Source organism: Penicillium atrosanguineum (genome assembly GCF_028827265.1).
Source record: "Penicillium atrosanguineum strain IBT 20685 chromosome Unknown utg000003l_segment0_segment0, whole genome shotgun sequence".
In the NCBI taxonomy this organism is placed as follows: Eukaryota; Fungi; Ascomycota; class Eurotiomycetes; order Eurotiales; family Aspergillaceae; genus Penicillium; species Penicillium atrosanguineum.
Window position 1 is genome coordinate 2763231 of NW_026623135.1, and position 19041 is coordinate 2782271.

Genomic DNA, 19041 nt, shown 5'->3' on the forward strand with positions numbered 1-19041 from the left:
TTGGAAATATCATGCGACATGTCTAAGGCTAACTGAAAACATGCGATATATTAATATCCCAATTTGAATACCAGTGATTTCGCCAAGGCCATGTGGAGTGATTCTGAGAGATCTGACAATTTCATTCCATATCCTATACACTCCTTGTTCTTGAAATGAAAATAGCTTGATACTCTCACTTTTCCCTTCTCACCGCTCCATTACTGTGATACATACTCTCATATTACAGGAGACTCAACATGTCTTTCTGAATGCGGGCCAAATATGCACAGCCGTGCATGTATGCAGCTCTCGCATGGTATATGAATAAAACCCCTGGTGAGCTTTACCTGTAGAGAGGGGTGATAGAGTAATGCTGGCCTCTGGACGTAATCTATCAGAAACGAAAAGAAAATAAAATAAAATAAAATAAAAGAAAGCCGTTTTTGTGGCCTTTCTTTCCAACCACCCATACCTGTATATTTGATGCTGGAAAAGGATACAATATAGTATCGGTTATAGCTACCAATCCAGATCAGCGACCTTCTTGGAAAGTGATTCAACCTCAACCATCTTAAAGTCGTACAACCCCACCAAAACGCTGCTCTGAATTAGGACGAAATGTAGGCTGAGAGTATCAGAAATTGGGAGTCAGCGTCCAGATCTTGGTCGCTGTCAAATCTAGATGGTTGCATCTTACTTGTCGGTGCGAGAAGGTTGAAAGTTTGCGGTTAACGTAGATGAGGCTTCAGAATCGAATCGAATCACTCTCCACCGTTGGTTGGTACAGACGTCATGCGCAGTGGTTCACGTGAGCTCGGTATGTGGTGATTGATGGTTCCTGGATCAGGAGCACGTCCATGTTCTGACTTTGATGATCGTTGATGAGAGCTTCCATGCCCGCCCTCGATTTCATGATGTTCAGCTGTAGTATTCGGAGGTTGTTCTCTAACAATGTGATGAAGGTGCCATGGCTGGTGTCGGGCACAGTGAGTCTCCAGTTGGATGTCCACCGCTGCACTCCAGGCAGTGCATTCTGATGCCCGATCTTGCTCGCTCATGTTGGCCACCACAGTGGCCGCATCGGGGTGTCTCCTTGCACGACCACGCTAGATGGCCGAACCCTGGGCATCGGAAGCACCGCTTCTTTTTGATCTCACCATTTTCTACTCTGCCAATATGTCGTTGGTCGATCAAGAGGCCATTTTCGAGCATAAAGGCCGTCATGTACACTGAGCATAGGTATCCCTGGATAGGCGGCAAAAAAGCAAAAGGTAGTCATTCTATGCAAAAGAACTAATAACCAGTCGCCTATTACTATATTCTAGTCTCATCAGTATACAACGGGGCTAGAAGTTGAAACACTCATAGGAACATAGAGCCTGAATTAAGAATTGATTGGCCTAATACATAGATCCTTTTACGTGATTACTGCCTTGACAGAAGCTAGATGACCACGATCGATGGTCCCTTTGATGATAGAGTAACTATGCAAGCTAGCATAGAAACATCTGCACCTGAACGGGGCTAGCGTGTTACATTTTTTTTAAAGTTTGGTATCACTTAGGCTCTCAAGTTAGGCTCAGTGAGCAAATCAAGGCACTCGGATCAGGCTCAGTGAGCGAAACAGGACGATCAGGTCAGGCTCAGTGAGTGATATGTACGATTACGTAATATTAAATGAGCAACTCGGGCTGCTCAAGAGCGTGCCCGATCTTACTCAAGTGAGCAAAAAGCAGCGAGGCGTGAGCACTAAAACGGAAGGTGCCAGACATTATCCGGTACATCTGAAAGTTTCGGGTTTTTTATCAGGAACGAGTCGAATTTTTCCTAAACTGATAAAGCAGAGGTCAAGAGCTTTCCGAAGTGAATTTCATTGGCATTTTCCATGCACAAGTGTAGTGACCAGGTGACATTCAGTGAAGGGAATCTGGATAAACTGGGTTGCGAGGCTGTAGGAAAGGATCCAGAAGACAGCCAGAACTTCCACCTGAGGCCGTGCACTGGTAGGCCTAGAATGTTCATTGCGAAGAATAGTACTAAGCCACTGGTGGACGAACAAAAGAAGGCGCCACATAGCTCGATGAAGAGAGATGTGCATCTTCATGATCTTCAATCTCCAAGAAAGACGAGACGAATATTTCACAGTTGGCACCATTAGATGAAAGAGGCCACGAATCCACAGCAAACGCCAGCCAAAGGCAGTAAGCCCCGAAGCTGGTTCAAAGTAGTCCACGTCCTCACTAGCTCAAGAGTTTCTTCATCAGAAGACTCGGAAGGACCCGAGGCCTTTTGAATCAACGCGTTATTTGTGCTAGACATGAACATGATAGTAAAAGGAATGATTCCAAGAGTCATGATAGCCGCAGTGGAAAAAAGCGCTGTGCGGCTCAAGGGCGCCTGCTTAAACAAGGAGCTTCCCGGACGGACAGACCAAGCGAGATAGCCGAAAGAGACGGTAACCGCAGCAGCTACAGGGGGGTTTTTGGCCTTTCCGAGCTCAAACATCCTCTGCCATTGCTTGGCGATCGTATTTGAAGGGACATTGTCCTCGCGATAGGATCGTATGAGGGCCGGGGTGGATATAGTGCTCAGTCCACTAATGTTGCCTGTTCAGGTGTTACAGAATGATTTATTAGCATGCCCTCTGACTATTCCAATTTGTTTGATCGATGTATCATCTGCATGACCTCGCAGCCTGTATAGAAATAAGCAACAGAATGGCTTACCTGCCAGCCATGCTGCGCCAGTCAAGCCAATACCCTGCGCCAGTCGGAATCCGAGCGGGTATGAGGTCATCGTTTTTGAATTCTGGAAGAATTGTGTTTCAACGTCTCGAATAATTATAGACTTGGTTGATGAGAGATTTGTTGCAGAAGAACGGATTCTTATTCACCGTGAGGCAACGGAGTGTCGGGGGCTGGACATTCCGACTCGTATTTTGGAAGTTGCTTGATGGCGGGAAGGGCCCACCGCCGGCCCACCATGCGCCCACTTGAAGCTTGCGTCGGCCTTTACCGGCTTTTGGCCGGGCTTTGTGTAGGCCCTGCATTCGGAAGTAAGCTGGCCCCCATTCAAATATCAAGTCCCCTTTATAGCTGCAGCAGCCACCTCTGTTCGATTGTTGGATTGTTCGTTTGTGCGTTCAATAACTCTTCCGCAAAGGCTTCAGATCGATAGAAAAATGGCATCGTCACGACTTTCCTGGCAGCTGTTCCAGTCTAGGCCGGTTATAGCATCTGTGGTAGCTGTTGCTAGCGTGGGAGCTTACTACGGGGCTCGATCAATTATCATCCCAACAGGATATGCCGAGTCGACAGATGGCCCGAAGGTTTTCGGCGGCTTTGGGTTCACAACATTGCGCGTACAAGATGTGAAACAGGTGAATCACAACACCAAGCGCCTGGTGTTTGAATTTCCCGATAAAAATGCCACGAGTGGTTTAACTTTGACCTGTATGTTCCAATTGTGGCTTGGGAGAAGGTGTTTACTGATAACTTTTCAGCTGCTCTTCTCACAATCTCCTGGCCTAAGGGAAGCTGGGTCCCTGTGCCCCGCCCGTATACTCCCATCAGCGACCTAGGTAAAATGGCGTCTACTTCCAACCTCGAACGATTCCGCTAATGAATTTAAACAGATCAACAAGGTTCTCTCGAGTTGATGGTAAAACACTATCCAAATGGCAAGGCCAGCACCCATTTGCACTCCCTCGTCCCGGGCGACACCCTCACGTTTGCCACAGCCTTGAAAGGATTCGCATGGACGCCCAACAAGTTCTCCCAAGTCCACCTTATCGCAGGTGGAGCCGGCATCACACCTATCTACCAGCTCATTCAGGGCATCCTCAACAACCCCAATGAAAAGACCAAGATCAACCTTGTTTTCGGTGTCAACACAGAACAGGATTTACTCTTGAGGGAAGAATTGGAACATTACAAGCAGCGCTTCCCCGACCGGTTCAACTACATCTATACTGTCAGTCACCCAGCGGAGAAAGACTCCGCTTTGCCCAAGGGATATATCAATGAGGAGCTGTTGCGGGATGTCATGAAGGGATCTAACGAGAACTCCCATGTCTTCGTTTGTGGTCCGCCAGGGATGGAGGATTCTTTGGTTGGAACGCGTCGAGCCGAAGGCATTCTTAGCCGTTTGGGGTTCCAGAAGGATCAGATCTATAAATTTTAGGCCTGTATATACATCATTCCATGAGATACCCACTGTATATTTACGAGGACTGGTACCTTGAATTGATTCTTCCATATCTCATTGCTACTTAAAGCAAGGTAATCAAAACTGGATATCTCAAGTGCTGCAGGATTGTAATTTTTTTCTGTGGAATCAGGCGAGAAATGGGGGGTGTAAGAGTTAAAAGAGCATAAGAAAACATGTTGGCAATGAAATAGCGGAATCCGGCTTGCCAAGATAGGCCAAGGCATGGTACTTTGAGCACCATTTCATTAACTTCCTCTTTCCGATTGGCATATAATCAACATCTATGTCAAACTGCTGGTCAGGTTATAGTTATTTGTCTCCACTAGGATAGGTCTCCGGTAACCATCCTTCCAGTTACGTACTCCCAAGCCCCGAGGCCGATCAATTTATCTTCAAAACTTAGCTGACCCACATGAATAAGAGGGTAACCTGCCTTGACCTTCTTAGCAAGGCAAGTAGGTTTCCTGTTACCCTACATCTGCCGGACTTATAGTACTGTAGGATCTACTAGGGCAGGCGGTAGGTCATAGCGCCAAATCGCTAGTAGTACTCTATTCCCATAATGGCGGAAAGTAGCTTCCGATTCAAACTGTAATTCTGTATTTCCAAGAGTGTTGAAGACAGCAAATATGGGGTTGAGATAAAGGAAAGTCGATCTTGATAACTACATGCTTCAGTTTCAAAAGCCTAGAGCCTTCTAAAAACTGTACATTAAGTAAGCCCTCAAACAAAGCTGACCCCAAATTGGATTTTGAGATTTGAAATAAATCTATTTCATATTCACAGTGAATAGAAGAATCATTTACGGCAGCTTCATGTACAGCTTCTTCAACCTAGGGAAGTTAGGAGTACCCAGACCCGTAGCGGGATCCCATCTAGAGTCATTGTTAGCATTTCCAGTGTACTAGGTGATTCCTTAAAAGACATCATTGCTTACCCCTCAATTGCAGCAAATCCATTAGTATCACATCCAGCGTTGGTGCCGTTGGTGATATCATTGAGGACCTCCGGGTGAGCGTAGAGAACAGGGTTGACAAAACCGACGGGTCCCTTGCCCACGGCAAGACGCTCCTCGTTGATCTATACGAACTCGTTAGCACCCTTCAGTCATTTCGCAATCAGGAGATTGCACATACCAAGTTCAGAACTGAGGCAAACAACGGCGACGCCAGACTGGATCCGTAGAAGTGATAGTCATAGCCATTCATATAAGCACGGAATTGAGCTCCGTTAGCCGCAACATCGGGGTACGCACGGCCAATGCGGTTGTAAAGACCCTTGGTTGTGTTGACATCAACACCGAGCTCAGAGTAGTAGGGGTAGGTTAGCTTCGCCTTCTCGAAGTACTTCTTGACGGCCTCCTTCTGATACGAAGGCTGGGGGAAGTAGTTTGAGAAACCACCAGCAGTGCTAAAATTGGTGGCGGTGCCACCGAGATTAACGTGCATGACACTCTCGGGATCTTCGACTGTTTGGTCTGCGTAGATCATGGTGCCTCCGACGGAAGTCACGTACGGGCAGTTGGATGGATACTGGGGGTTGAAGATCTTGGAGTCGGGGCCCAGGCAGCCGTTGGCATCGCCATCGCCGGCAAAGGAGGCAACACCATAATCACCGGAGGCGAAAAGGATGGAATGGCCCTGCAGACCGAGCTTCAGGAATTCGTTGCATTGGCGCTTGGTGTAGGCGACGGGGAGGTCAGCTTCGGCTTGGCCGTAGGAAGCACTGATAACATTGGTAGGCTTATAAACGCCGCACATAAGCTTTCCCTTGTAGCCACCGGGACGAGTATCCGGGTAGACTGGGTCAATGCTGGGGTCATCGCCCTTCTCTCCGTACGCTTCATACGTGCAGTAGGAGCCATCAAGAGCATCAAGGAAGGTATTGAACAGGTTGGTGGTGGCAACTTCCGCTGGCTCGTAAAGTTGATCATCCACCTGGTACAGAGTCACGGTCTGAGGGTGGATCAAAGCGAAGCTAGATCTGTTAGCATAGGAATCAAGAGTCTAGGACTATTTGGAACATCACACTTACGCCATGTCAATGTCAATGTCGGATTCGCCTGTGTTCAACGAGCTATCAGCAGGCACGGAGAAGTTCGCTCCATCAATCATTGCCGGAATGGGATATGTGCCCTGGGGAACCCAAGGAGCATATTCCTTGTAGAATAGGTCAATGTCCGACTTGGCGAAGTAATCACCCTGCTCGTAAAGACCGAGCGAGTTGCCCTTTCTGGCCTTGGTTGCGTCGGGGATATCATATAAGGCCTTGATGCAGGTAGGGGTCATGTTATAGCTACACAGTTGCAGGTCCTTGGAAAGCGACAAGGCTTTGGCGGGGACCTGGAAGTGGCTGTCAGAAGCCGACACAGCCTTCGCATTGGGCTTGGAATGAGCCAGGTTGGAGGCTCGCTTGGTGTGGCTGCGCTTCTTGACAACGGGGCTCAGCTTGACACCTGGTGTGACATAGTCGACGTGGCCCTGAATGTGCTCTGGGACGTGATAGCTATAGTATGATCAGTTTTGTGCTTTTCTCCCTTTTGAAAGAACAGAGTCTTTTACCTATCACATCCAATCTTCATGCTGCCCGTGCTTACATGCTCATGCTCATAGAATGTGGTCTTGAACAGCTTCTCGGCTTCGTGTGCATAGGCATCAAATGCCAACCAGCCCTTGTTATCGGTGTGGACAATGCGAGCCGCGTCAATTCCAGCAGCATGAAGCCACTGGCGCACCTCGTCCACGGCTTCGGCAGAAGGAGCAAACATATCATGCACCTCTTCAGCGGACCAGTACTGTCCATATCGGGCAGAGGACGGGCTCGACCTGAACGAATGTTAGCACAAAACTTAACCACCCCAGATATAAATTCGGATCACATACACGTCCATCAGCAACTCATCACCCTTCTCCAAGTTGTTCTGCGTCAATCCAATACGGACAGGCAGCACCGCATCACTCTCAACTCGAGCACCCTTAATCCAGTCATAAGCGTGCTTGTCTCGCTTCTCATGCAAGACATGTTTAGTAGGAGCCGGGATGGCCCCCGTAACTGCCGCAATGGCCAGCGCAACGCAAACCTGACGCACCAACATCTCTGAATCGATTAGGATCGCCTACAACCACTACCGACAGGGGGGGGCTAGGGCTCCTTCAAATACAAAATCCCACCCTACAGGACCGACATACACACAATCTCCAGACCACTGATAAAAATCTCCACCTTGAAAAGGCCAAAACAATTAATCCCCAATGATGCATGGTGATTGGGCGCACTCGCTGCATGGGAGATGAGACATCAACAATCATCCGAGCATCACGCGTGGCTGGAGAGCTAAGCATCTTCCAGCGGGGGCATTTCACGAAATCGCGCCACTAAGGTCGCGAGCGCGGCGGAATAGCGGGTTCACGATGTGGACTCTGGTAAATCAGGTCTGCTGATTGTCTTATCACCCCGCTCCGACTGGGTAATCTGCTTGATCCCGGATGGTCCTCGCGTATTCCTGTTCGGTTATTGCTATCTTCAGGGGGAAGACCTGCTTTAGGGTCCCGGGGCCCTATGCAAGGGCGGAACTCCGACGGGCAGGCCCTGTTGGACCTTGGAATTACATGGCATTTCCGGCTTTCCAACGGCTTTGGCTGCGTAGGAAAGTGCTTGGCTTGCTTTGTTGGGGCTTGCATTTCTCACCCGAATTTTAATGTTTGCGGCTATATTAGCTTTAATTGCGATGTTACAATTGCATAGCGACGGGATGTGGGATCTTTCAGACCTCGGGAGATGGTTGAACCTCTTGACTTAGTTGGAAGGGTTGGAAGGGTCTGTCTCTATGTAAATAAACTTCGATCGCGTTCTTCATCATTTTCCCCAGACACGCACGAGCACTTTCAAGGGTCCGAGGTCCCAACAAGAGACTACTATGCATTGGCCCGTGGGACAAGATCACAACGTGCAACATTTTAATCGTTTGAACATTTTGAATGCTTCTATCCAGCTTAAACAAGCAAAGACGATTTGCTCATCTCCTTAACGACAGGCACCGCTTTAGGAATGCCGCCCGTCACAATGCCTAGACTCTCTGCAAGAACGCGCGCACCACCGGAAAGCGGGGGAGGAGGCTCGATCGGGGTTCCATCCTCATCCTCCTGATTCTTGTTTTCCACCTGTGGAACCTCAAACACGTCGTCTCGGCAATCTGCACACATTTTCAAGACATCCTCCAACGCCTTATCAACGGCTGCTGCACGTTCCCGCATACCACGACGGAGCAATGCATCCACCAGAGCCGACGCCTCGGCCACGGCCGAGTTAACACGCTCAATGAGTCGTCGGATACTGTTGACCAGGTATTCTTCTTCGTAGACAGTACCCTTTCTTCCCTTGGCACGCTTGCGCTCTTCACGACGGCGCGTGCGAGACGTCTGCCGAGATGCCCCTGTCTTACCCGTATACCGGGTGAACATGGTACGACCAGCCAGAGTGGTAGCTTCGGTGGGAGCAAGTGAGACATTGTCGGGGATATCGACACCACCCTCGCCTCCGGTTGGGTCACCTCCGTAGAAAGCGAGAGGGTCGGCGGCGCGAAGCACGCGGAGTTCGCCAACTCGGGGAACCTGGGCATTGAGCTGGTTCTTGCAGTCAGCGAGCAAATCGGTCATGGAGCCCATTGCCTCCGCTAATCCGGTGTCTACTATTTCTTCAACAAGGTCCTTCTTGCCGTTCAGCGTCAGGAGGCGGGCGGCGTCGGCGAATTTGGAGCCGCGGCACAGGAGCCGGGCAGCGGTGACGATGTCGTTGAGGTGCTCGGCGTAAATGGTTGCTGCTCCAACGTAGTCGCGTGCTTCATCCTCCAAGTTTGTGGCGACATCGTTGATGTGAGCAGTGAGGGCTTCTGGTGACAAGTCGGCCATCATCGCACAATATAGCGATTCGCGCCACATATGAGCCACATGGTAGCATTGGTAGGCCTGGTCGTAAATCCCGAGTGATTCATAAGCTGGGTAATATATTAGCTATGATGTTTCTTTCACGCGATTTGAATTATTGACCCACCGATTGCGGCATCCTTGTGTTTCGAGTCCCCTTGAAGATAGTCGGCATATAGTTGTGTGATCTCTCTCTGTTCCTCGGGGTTATACTTGTAGAGTTCAAGAGCCTCTTTATATAGAACGTGGCGAACAACGTAGGTGCGGATCTCCTCGTGAGCATTGATGGCGAACAAGTGTTTCAGAGCCTTAGCGAATCGAGAAAGATGGTTGTCAATTTCGAATTGGCGCCGAGTCTCGGCAAGCGTCTGCAGTTTTCGGAGGAATGGGAGATACTCTCTAGGGTCCTGTAAAGAGGTCAGGCAAAGTTGCGTGATGGGCCGTGCTACTGCTTACCATCTGCGCTTGTTGAGCAACCAAGAGAGTCAGCTCGAGATCATACAAACCCAAGGCATGGGAGTAAAGATGGCGGGCATCTGTCAAAAAGCACATGTGCTCAACAGCATCATCCGCCTGCTCGGGGTTTTGCACTATATCTCGGACGTTAGCGACCATGACAGGTTCGTTCATGGGAACACTAGAAACATACCTCGGAGGTGAGCAACCAGGCCCAGACCGGCATCCAGATCGGGCGGGGATTTGCACACATGTGCGGTCACCAGGTTCTGTAGGTTGCTATCCACACGGTTGTGAAGGACCGCCAGGAAAGCATCACAGATGGCGTTGACTTTGCTGACCTTGCTGGGCTGTTTGATCAAACCCGGAGAAGGTTGAGGATCGGGTTGAGCAACAACCGCAGATTCAGTCTTGGATATCCTCAAGGTGTCCTTATACAAAGTCTGTGAAACATCTTCCTCTTTCAAGCGTGAGAGGAAGTCATCGATAAATTCGATCTTTTTGACCTGCTCAATGAAGAGCTGGACGCTCTCCATAAACTGTTTGGGGGCATAGTCGTGGAGAATGTTCATGTCCACCATCTGGCTACGACATGCCATGAAAGCAGCCCGGTAGTTCTTCCGGTCGATGAACGTGCGAATACCAGCCAAGACCAGGGCGCGGGGGTAGATGGTTTCGATGTTTCCTCGGGGTGCCTGAAGAACAACGGCAAAGATTGAGGGAATGACCGAGACCAGCTTCGAGCCACGCTCAATGCTTCTGCAGCGCTCATCAGTTTCGGGTGTATCTTCTGGGACCTCCATTTCGTCCACATGGTTCAGATGAATGAATTTCAGTAAGTGTTGCGATGTAGTGTAGATCAGGTGCGCCGAGGTCACCAGGAAGGATGTGCAGTTCTTTGCGAGTACTCGCTTATTGGCGTACAATGTACCGGTCCTCGTCATGGAGATCAAAACGCACTCTTCCTCGCTAATTGATACAGCACGGGCCCAGTGTGTATCAACAGTAGGGCCCTCCAGCCAAGGAGCAATGTCGACTTCATCTCCCTCGACGAGACCGATGCTGGAATAGTTGACCGGGCGTCCATGCTGAGGAGCGTGTGAAAACCACAAAGAATGGTGTCCGACACCGGCAAAGATCGAGGATATTTGCTCTGGCTCCACTGACTGGTACACGACTCGAGAGTCTCTGGTCTCCAGAGTGGTCCGCTCAATATGGTCAGTGTTAGGACCATTATCCTTAAGCACATACACCTCCGTTTCGCCAACGAACGCAATTTGCCTGGACCGCATAGCCGGGGCATCGGACAGAGGATAGCTAGACTCGAGAATTGGCATAGGGACCGGGCGGCTCTTGAGAGACCACAGGAAAACAGAAAAGTTCCTCTCCGTGAGGACCGCAATACGAGCGCCCGACTTGCTGAAGGCAACATCGATGATGTTGGAGTCGAGAAGCAAATCATTGTGAGCCATTGGAGGTGGGACCCCGGCCATTCGAAGGGGCGTGAGCTTCAGAAGTTTCCCATCAATCACGGCAGCAGCTCCAACATCTTCAGGAATCACAGTGGAGCCATGATGGATGTCGAAAACGTAATCAATATCCAGAATATAGCTCGCAGATCCGATAACCATGCGGAGGGCCTTCTCTTGGTGCCATTCGAAAGAGAATGGGTGCTTAGAATCAGATTTGACCACTATTGGAATCTCCTGCTTGAGATAATAGTGGTAATTACCCGTAGTCCAGAGCTGGACACGATTCTTGAACCTAACAGCGAGCACGGTTGAATCGACGTTCCATGACAGCTGGATCTGCGAGGCCCATGATTGCCGTTCCTCCTCTGTCAGACGGAGAGTGAATTGGCCGTGACGAAGACCATTTCTCTCGAAAAACACAACATCGATCCGGTCATCCAACCGCTGGATTCCAGCAATGAGGCTCCCGCTTGGACGCCAGCTAAGAGCACTCTCGAGCCCATCCACGGGTTCGCTGACGCTATCAATAGCACCCTCTCTCGAGTAAACTCGAATAGCGCGACGAGCTCCTTCCTCGACGCTGTTCACGGCAACATAAGCGCCGTCGCCGCGCCAGGTGATAGTAGTACTAGCATCGTCGTTACTGCTCAATTTTCCTTCATCTACATGCTCTGGCACGGTGGGATCGCGCATAGCTTTGGCTCTCTTGCCCTGGAACTGGGTCTCTTTCTTACCCCAGCCAACAGACACATGCTGGGAAGCTTTCAAGTCTGCCTCGGTGAAGGTGATCTCGGCCACATTCTCGAACTCCCGAGTCATGTACAGAAGCGTCCGAGCTCTCGTCGTAATAGCTAGAAGCTCCTCATCCGGGGACCATGCAGCAGCGGTGATTCCAATATCCACAGAGCCTAAGATTTCAATCTTGTCCTCGCCGGGGAGGGGTTCTTCGCGCACAATGATAATATCACCGCCCTCCAGCACTAGACAGGCTGAAAGGTTATCGGCAAAGTAATGCAAGGAAAGCACGCGGTCACATGCCAGGTCTGGTAAAGGACTAGGCGCATCCCAGGATGCGAGGCACTCAAATACATCCGTGCTCAAAGGCTCCGCGGAAGTCACCTCGGGGCGCTTCCTGCGCAACTCAATGACTGCATTCTCCTCTGACGGACCAAAGGTGCAAATAATCGAATCGGAAGAAGTATCCCAAGCTGTAGCAGTCAAAGGAAGTTGGCCCTCAACTTGCGTCTCCTGAAGACGCACGCTCTTGAGGTTGCGCATATTCGGTGGTGGGTATCACTTTTTTCTTTTCTCTATTAGGTCCCTTTTTTCTACCCCGCCATGGGATGGCAGGACCGTAGATATCTGGGAGCGAGAAGCGAAAGGACTCGCGATTACAGAGATCCGATCTCTGGTGGATAATATGTGATAATCGTGGAGTTGGTGGGTTGGTGCTCACAGCGAGCTGTCTATCAACGCCGAACCAAAGATTTTTGATTTTCCACATCCGCTCAGCCAATGACTTCATCCATATTTCAACGTCCTTTAATCTACACTTTACAACGTCTACGCAACTACAATTGACAAATTCGTGCAATAAATGAAAAGCCAATGTTATTCTCTAACTTTGTACATGATATCCAACAGCTTCGACGCCCGACCCAGAATTTCCATCGCGAAATAGACCATGCTGCCGTTGCGCGACAAAGCAGTGTAGGACAATTTATTTGGTCTTGTAGGTTTGCCAGACTAGAAAAAAGGGCCGTTAGAATCACCAAGGCACCTGTCAGGACAATTGGAAGCTTACCAGCAATGCCGAAGGGAGCACCGAAGCCAACAGCTAGATGAGTTTTGTGTCAGTCCTGGGGGTCTATACTCGGGCAATGACGGTTCACAAACCCATGAAGGACCAGTAGCGCCAGAAGAAGTGCTTGGTCAGGGGGTTGAAGGGGATGTTGGTGCGAGGGCCCTCAGCATAATGGTAGGGGCTGCCGAGCTGGGCGCGGCTAGTGGAGAAACCACGACGGGCAACAGTGGCCAGACGGGCGCGAGCGGCGGAGGAGGCGTACATCTTTGTAGAGTCAGTGAGTCTGCCGTGACTGCAGGAGTCCCAATTGCACTGCAGAGCACCTACCGTGGAGGTACTGAGAAGAGAGAGCGGACGATCGGGAATGGACGGAGCCAGAGCGAACATCGCAAGGTGCGGAATGGGACGACTCAAGTCACGGGACTTTGATCCCGTGACTTACCATATATTGATTAGCGTCCTCCGCCGATTGTCTCCCACCGCCTTCTTTATCGGGTTCCTTCATTTTTCATTGAAAAAAAGTGGTAGTTCACTATCGTCAACTCAACTTCTGTGGTTTCCAGTCAATTTTGACCACTGGAGATGGACGAGCTCTTTGACGTCTTTGAGGATACGCCTCAGGCGCCCAAGCCCTCGGGCAGCGCGCCGAAGCGTGCCAAGAAGGACAAGAGCAAGAAGCGTCAAGCCAACGGCGATGTCAAGATCCCTGATGCACCACCCGTGGTAGAGGAGACTCCTGCTGAGGAGCCTGACGTTGAAATGGAAGGCACTCAAGAACCCCCCTCTGAGACCGCGCCGCCAGACATTAAGCGTCCTCGCCTCGATCAAATTCCCGACGCCGTCGTTGCCGATACCTTCGAAACTGAGCAAGAACGCGAAATCGCAACTGCTGCTGGTTTGGGAGGATCAGAAGATTCAACTCACATGGTGGTTTCTCACCAAGTCCGTCATCAGGTCGCAATCCCCCCGAACTACCCATACATCCCGATTTCGCAACACCAGCCGCCAGCAGACCCTGCGAAGGTCTATCCTTTCACACTCGATCCTTTCCAACAAGTCTCCGTCTATTCGATCCAGCGCGAGGAGAGTGTCTTGGTGTCAGCGCATACTAGTGCCGGAAAAACAGTGGTGGCCGAATATGCGATTGCGCAAAGTTTGAAGAACAACCAGCGTGTGATCTACACCAGTCCAATTAAAGCACTGAGCAACCAGAAATACCGAGAATTTGCGGCAGAGTTTGGTGATGTCGGTTTGATGACTGGTGATGTGACCATCAACCCCACTGCTACCTGTCTGGTCATGACCACAGAGATCCTGCGATCCATGTTGTATCGCGGTTCCGAGATTATGCGTGAAGTTCAGTGGGTCATCTTCGATGAGATTCACTACCTGCGTGACCTGAACCGTGGTGTTGTGTGGGAAGAGACCATCATTCTTCTCCCCGATAAGGTCCGCTACGTTTTCCTGTCTGCCACCATCCCCAACGCTATGCAATTCGCCGAATGGGTCACCAAGATGCACAACCAACCTGTTCACGTTGTGTACACCGACTACCGTCCCACCCCCCTCCAACATTACTTCTTCCCCACCGGTGCCGAGGGTATCCATCTTGTCGTTGATGAGAAGGGAGTGTTCCGTGAAGAAAATTTCCAGAAAGCAATGGGTTCTATTGCGGACAAGAAGGGCGAGGATGTTGCCAACCCTAATGCGAAGCAGAAGGGCCGAGGTAAGGATAAGACGATCGCCAAGGGTGGCAACCAGGGTCCATCCGACATTTTCAAGATCGTACGGATGATCATGCTCAAGAAGTACAACCCGGTCATTGTTTTCAGTTTCAGCAAACGAGAGTGTGAGCACGGTGCCCTCCAATTATCGAAACTTGCATTCAACGATGATTCTGAGAAGGAGATGGTGTCCAAGGTCTTCGACAGCGCCATTTCGATGCTGTCACCTGAAGATCGGGCACTGCCTCAGATCCAGCACATTTTGCCTCTTCTTCGGAGAGGTGTTGGTGTTCACCACTCCGGTCTGCTGCCTATTCTTAAGGAGACCATTGAGATTCTCTTCCAGGAGGGTCTCATTAAGGTCCTGTTCGCCACTGAAACCTTCTCTATCGGCCTCAATATGCCCGCCAAGACTGTTGTTTTCACTAGTGTCAGAAAGTTCGATGGAACTAGCCAACGTTGGGTCACCCCGTCCGAGTTCATTCAGATGTCTGGTCGTGCTGGACGTCGTGGTCTCGATGAGCGTGGTATTGTCATCATGATGGTCGGTGAGGAGATGGACCCTGTTGTTGCCAAGACGATTGTGCGTGGTGAACAAGACCACCTTAACTCTGCTTTCCACTTGGGTTACAATATGATTCTCAATTTGATGCGTGTGGAAGGAATTTCACCTGAATTTATGCTCGAGAGATGTTTCAAGCAGTTCCAAAACACCGGCAACGTTTCCGGCTTGGAGAAGGAACTCCATGAACTTGAGGAGCAAAAGGCCAACATGGTCATTGAAGATGAGGGAACCATCCGTGAATATTACGATCTTCGCAAGCAGTTGGATGGATTTGCAGAGGACGTTCAGGCCGTCATCAGCCACCCCAACTACGCACTTCCCTTCTTCCAGGCCGGTCGCTTGGTCCAGGTCAAGGATAAAGACCAAGATTTTGGCTGGGGTGCCGTTGTGAAGTTTACTAAGAGACAACCCCCGAAGAACTCCACGGAGGAGATTCCCCCAAGCAAGTCATACATCGTGGACGTTCTCCTAAAGATTGCTGATGGGCCTTCCGTGGGGACCAAGACATTCCAGGATCTTCCTCCCGGTGTGCGACCGGCCAAGGAGGGTGAGAAGTTCCGCATGGAAGTTGTTCCGGTTGCAATTGGCTGTATCCATGCTTTCGCTCATCTGCGTATTTTCCTTCCCAAAGATTTGACTTCAATTGACTCGCGCAATGGCGTGAAGAGAGCTTTGGATGAAGTCGCCAAGCGATTCCCCGATGGCTACGCCCTCCTTGACCCCATCGAAAATATGGGCATCAAGGATGAATCCTTCAAGAAGCTGCTCCGGGTGAGTAGTATACATTATTTTCATAAAAAACTGAGCTAATTTGTGTCACAGAAAATCGAAGTTCTGGAGTCCCGTCTGCTTAGCAACCCCCTGCACAGCTCGCCACGCTTGCCGGAGCTGTACGAGCAATACTCCGAAAAGGTCAACCTTGGCACCAAGATCAAGGAGACCAAGAAGAAGATCACCGACGCCATGGCTATCATCCAGCTTGATGAGCTGAAGTGCCGCAAGCGTGTGCTTCGCCGATTCGGGTTCATTAACGAGGCGGAGGTGGTGCAGCTTAAGGCTCGTGTCGCCTGTGAGATCAGCACTGGTGACGAACTTATGCTCGCCGAGCTTCTGTTTAACGGTTTCTTCAACAACCTTACTCCTGAGCAGTGTGCCGCCGTCATCAGTTGTTTCGTGTTCGAGGAGAAGGTCAAGGAGGCCCCCGCCCTGTCTAAGGACGAGCTTGCGAAGCCTCTCAAGGAGATCCAAGCCCAGGCCCGCATCATCGCCAAGGTGTCGCAGGAGTCCAAGATGGCTGTCAACGAAGATGAATATGTCCAGAGTTTCCACTGGGAATTGATGGAGGTTATCTACGAGTGGGCCAACGGCAAGGGCTTCGCTGATATCTGGTAAGCATTCGCCCCTATCTATATGAGTCGCGCACAACTAATTTGAACATTAGCAAAATGACCGATGTCTACGAGGGTAGCTTGATCCGTGTGTTCCGCCGGTTGGAAGAGTGTCTTCGACAAATGGCACAGGCTGCCAAGGTGATGGGCAGCGAGGACCTGGAGAGCAAGTTCGAGGAGGCGCTCACCAAGGTGCGCCGTGACATTGTGGCGGCCCAATCTTTGTACCTGTAGATACGATATCCCATGCTAGTTTTTAAGGAGTCAAAAAGAGATTCAATGACAGTCTCATGGTCATGCCGAGCTTCCTAATACTTACTGATAGGTCAAATTCATGTCGCCTGAACGCAGAGGCTTGAGCGGGTATCACCGGCAGTAATAGAACGCTTTTTGTAGTATCCCAGTTGAATTTTTAGGCACGGATCCCTTGTAGGAGTAGCCTTGATGCATAGAAATGTCTGAAGATGAAGAACAGGCATGTAGAAAGAGATTTCGAAAGGGTTCTAGATGAAACTACTCAGCTCCGGTACATCTACCTACAACTTCAAATCTGCAGCCACCACATGACACGTAATTTTCGTAGTCTGTAGAATTCTAGGTAGAGAAATTCAATTATTGGGTGAAGTCGACGACTCATTTATAGAATTTTCTCTCGTATTGCAGGGAGACGTGGTCTGCAACGTCGAGAAGTCACCTCAGACCTGCGCAGTCGGACTGTGTTGCCGCCCGCAACGCCTTTCTTTTCTCCACCGCCTCTCTTCTCTCTTCTCCTCCCCACCTCACCCTGTGTTGGGCACCTTTTTTTTCGAGCCTTCTCTGCTGTGCTCGTCACCTATTCAGCTCAGTATTATCTTATTGCCATCCGGCTGTCATCATGAACAGCTTGGTGGCCACGCCTCCTCTCCCTCCTCACTTCTACGAGAACCCTCGATTTTCTCCTTCCCGAATAAGTACGACATCCCCTTTCGATCTTGTGGATTTCCAGAGCTTGGAAGTGGCTTTGAGGACATTCAACTGACTATAAACCCCCAGTGTCTACGCCTTCGTCATCCTATACCAGCCGAAAGCGGAAAGCCGACGACGATGGCAACGACCACGATGGACGCATGTCCGCCTCGCCCACCAACTCGCCTGCTTTTACTCCTCGCCAACTCCCTTCTTTCCGAAACATTAAGCGGTCCCGACCCAACGTCTCGGGCAGGCCTCTCTCCCTGCCCCGTCTCCTAGAAACTTTGGACACCGATGCCTTACGAACCGTGGTGCGAACCATGTGCGAGCGCCACCCTCAGCTCGCCGATGAGGTGGCCCAGACTTCCCCAAGACCTAGTGTCTCGTCAACGCTGCAGGTGCTTAGAAACTATCAGGCAGCGCTTCAGTCGTCGTTCCCCTTGGGTGGCAATACAGCGTCCGACTATGCGTATAACCGAGTCCGGCAGCCACTCACGAACCTTCTTGAAGCCTTGAGCGACTTCACACCTAACTTCCTTCCTCCCAACGAGCCTCAGCCTTCGGTTTCACTTAGCTACCTCGACGGGGCGACCGATATCATTCATGCCTTGCCACGATGGAACACGCCACAGAACAACATCGAGCGGGACTCGGCCTATGACGAAATCGGCAAGGCCTGGGTCCTGGTGATCCGAGAGGCAGCCAAGCGTGGCGGGGGTATCCAGCTGCAATACGGTGGCTGGGACCAAAAGCTGGCCAAGCACAACCAGACATCGGGCGGCAAGCTTCAGGGTGTAGTCAACGAGCTCGGCTCGAGCCTGGGATGGATGAACGGGCCGGACTCGCCCTCCCACAGCCCTGGCGGCAATGAACTCGGCTCCATACGTGATCAGCTCCTGTCCGGGACCTACGGCCTCGGAACGCCGGTCAGGGTTGGTCCCTGGTGAGGGATGACACAACCCAGCAAACTCTTTTTCAATAAGCAACATGACGACCCAACGCAAAACCTCGCATCACAACCACACGCGCACCCCACGTTGCATTTACAACATTTCCCGGCTCCGCCCCGTGCCTGACGGTCTCATTAACGTCCCCGACCGCACAATACGTCGACGTATGCCACGATCATGATACCTCCTGCATGACCTTAGAGAAACTACCTGGTCTCAGATTGGCGTTTTTAGTATGCAAAGGCGAATGACCTGACACTTTTCTTTCTTTTTTTCTTTTTACTGCCTTGACTTTTTCCAGAAGCTGAACTGTGTCCTTGCCTTGCCCTGACTTTCCTGGCTTTCCAATTCCCAATGAACCCTCCAACCGAATACTACTTTTCCTTTCTGGTTTATGTGTGCTTCTTCTCCTTCTCTCTTACCCTGACTTGCCTCGCGGCTTGAACTTCCTCGATCTCTCGCTCCATTTCCTTTTTTCACTTGCGTTATCTCATTGCAATGTCGGATGGCATACATCGTCTTTTCTGAACCTTTCGGCGCTCCCGGGAGTCTTGTACATCCTTTCGCTTGCTTTTCTGTTCTTTTTTTTATTTATCGGCGCAGCTGTGCAGTACTCGGTAT

At 50.6% G+C, this 19041-nt stretch overlaps 7 protein-coding genes across 7 annotated transcripts; 3 read left to right on the forward strand and 4 right to left on the reverse strand.

Moving 5' to 3' along the window:
• Positions 1–2136: 2136 nt before the first annotated feature.
• Positions 2137–2778, reverse strand: N7443_004470 (anthrone oxygenase family protein; the record flags this gene model as incomplete). Its single annotated transcript, XM_056884526.1, has 2 exons — positions 2137–2588; positions 2709–2778. 2 exons carry the CDS (start codon positions 2776–2778, stop codon positions 2137–2139), a joined length of 522 nt encoding a protein of 173 aa, XP_056742804.1.
• Positions 2779–3163: 385 nt separating this feature from the next.
• Positions 3164–4164, forward strand: N7443_004471 (cytochrome b5 reductase family protein; the record flags this gene model as incomplete). The annotated part of the gene is made up of 3 exons (XM_056884527.1): positions 3164–3434; positions 3485–3562; positions 3617–4164. The coding sequence occupies 3 exons, from the start codon at positions 3164–3166 to the stop codon at positions 4162–4164; spliced, it is 897 nt and encodes a 298-aa protein (XP_056742805.1).
• An 829-nt stretch (positions 4165–4993) lies between these two features.
• On the reverse strand, positions 4994–7285 carry N7443_004472 (S53 family peptidase; the record flags this gene model as incomplete). The annotated part of the gene is made up of 6 exons (XM_056884528.1): positions 4994–5066; positions 5129–5271; positions 5328–6168; positions 6226–6696; positions 6753–7016; positions 7074–7285. The coding sequence occupies 6 exons, from the start codon at positions 7283–7285 to the stop codon at positions 4994–4996; spliced, it is 2004 nt and encodes a 667-aa protein (XP_056742806.1).
• Positions 7286–8183: 898 nt separating this feature from the next.
• Positions 8184–12319, reverse strand: N7443_004473 (Elongator subunit IKI3; the record flags this gene model as incomplete). Its single annotated transcript, XM_056884529.1, has 4 exons — positions 8184–9184; positions 9241–9520; positions 9570–9703; positions 9763–12319. 4 exons carry the CDS (start codon positions 12317–12319, stop codon positions 8184–8186), a joined length of 3972 nt encoding a protein of 1323 aa, XP_056742807.1.
• A 442-nt stretch (positions 12320–12761) lies between these two features.
• N7443_004474 (cytochrome c oxidase VIIc family protein) lies at positions 12762–13232 on the reverse strand (the record flags this gene model as incomplete). The annotated part of the gene is made up of 4 exons (XM_056884530.1): positions 12762–12787; positions 12846–12878; positions 12938–13109; positions 13173–13232. 4 exons carry the CDS (start codon positions 13230–13232, stop codon positions 12762–12764), a joined length of 291 nt encoding a protein of 96 aa, XP_056742808.1.
• A 195-nt stretch (positions 13233–13427) lies between these two features.
• N7443_004475 (ATP-dependent RNA helicase MTR4) lies at positions 13428–16756 on the forward strand (the record flags this gene model as incomplete). Its single annotated transcript, XM_056884531.1, has 3 exons — positions 13428–15905; positions 15957–16522; positions 16576–16756. 3 exons carry the CDS (start codon positions 13428–13430, stop codon positions 16754–16756), a joined length of 3225 nt encoding a protein of 1074 aa, XP_056742809.1.
• Positions 16757–17381: 625 nt separating this feature from the next.
• Positions 17382–18417, forward strand: N7443_004476 (cut8/STS1 family protein; the record flags this gene model as incomplete). Its single annotated transcript, XM_056884532.1, has 2 exons — positions 17382–17472; positions 17555–18417. The coding sequence occupies exons 1-2, from the start codon at positions 17397–17399 to the stop codon at positions 18415–18417; spliced, it is 939 nt and encodes a 312-aa protein (XP_056742810.1). The 5' UTR covers positions 17382–17396.
• Between the last annotated feature and the right edge of the window lie 624 nt (positions 18418–19041).